The 1,110-nt window shown below is 42.8% G+C and overlaps 1 protein-coding gene across 1 annotated transcript; it reads right to left on the reverse strand.

Moving 5' to 3' along the window:
* Positions 1-204: 204 nt before the first annotated feature.
* LOC103425919 (photosystem II repair protein PSB27-H1, chloroplastic) lies at positions 205-1,110 on the reverse strand. The gene has a single exon (XM_008364019.4). The coding sequence runs from the start codon at positions 846-848 to the stop codon at positions 333-335; it is 516 nt and encodes a 171-aa protein (XP_008362241.1). The 5' UTR covers positions 849-1,110; the 3' UTR covers positions 205-332.

Consider the following 1,110-nt stretch of genomic DNA (forward strand, 5'->3'; position numbering starts at 1 on the left):
CCCTAAGAAAGTTAAATAAACTTCTAACATATAATATATCACGTAGTGATGGTTCAATACGGCACAATAATTTCGTCATGTTCTATTTCTAGTTAAAGTAATAAGCATGTTGTAGAGATGTTAATATATCATGGAGGGTTTTCATAATAGTAAAAACCCTACCAGTAATCTCACTCTGTAACCTCAAGATTAACAAACAAAATGTGAACAATAAAACAGTTCAAAATACTAATTTTAGTAATAATACAAAAAGAAAAAGAAAATTAAAATTTTCTCACTCTCTCATCTCTCCATTGAATACTGATCAGTTACCAGTAATCTCTTTTACAAATTTATCTGCCCCTCAACAATGCCTTCTCTGCAGTTTCCACCTCTTCCAAAATCCTCGCCTTTCTCTTTGCAGGAAGCGGAGCAGTCGGTCCAAAACTGACATAATGCCCTGAAACTGCATTGATTGCGGAGTAAATGTCCCTAAAAGAAACCCTACCGAGCAGAGTCTTCTCCCTCCTGTACTTGGCCACCCATGAGTTTGATGTTTCTCTGAGCTCCGCCACTGCAGAAGCCACATTGGGGTCGTTCCTATCCATGTTAATGGTGGTTTTGACCTTGTTTATCACCTCCTCCGTTTCTTTTACGTACTCCTCGTCCGAAGCGGCAAATGCAGCTGGTGTGAGCGGGAAGAGCCATGCTGGCGAGGACAGAGTTGCTGCAGCTGCTGCCGCCACGAACGATAAGAATTCGCGGCGTCGAGGTTGTGGGATTGTGGCGGTGGCGGTGGATTTGGTGGACTTGATTGGTGGAAGAGATTTGAGTTTAGAGGTGGGAGTTAGGAGTGTTGGTGAGGCCATGGTTGGGAGTGGAGGGAGAGAGGACTGGGGATGAGAGAGAGAATGTGTTTGTAGGAGTAACCAGTAATTGGATTTGTGCCACGTGTGCTTATCAGTTATCACCTTATCTTATTTATTTGGTTTTTCGGATGAGAGGTGAACCAATGAGGCATTGGATAGAGATCTGCTGGGGGGTGTGTGTTGTTAATTAGGTTCACGCTACTTGAAGTTGCAAGGCCTTGGGCTGTTCTAAAACAACAAAATTAGAGGGTAGAAAGTTGTG

This window comes from Malus domestica, chromosome 17 (genome assembly GCF_042453785.1).
Source record: "Malus domestica chromosome 17, GDT2T_hap1".
In the NCBI taxonomy this organism is placed as follows: Eukaryota; Viridiplantae; Streptophyta; class Magnoliopsida; order Rosales; family Rosaceae; genus Malus; species Malus domestica.

What these genes read in the sequence shown, in the direction of transcription:
- LOC103425919 (XM_008364019.4), bottom strand. Translation starts at nt 848, where the DNA reads ATGGCCTCACCAACACTCCTAACTCCCACCTCTAAACTCAAATCTCTT.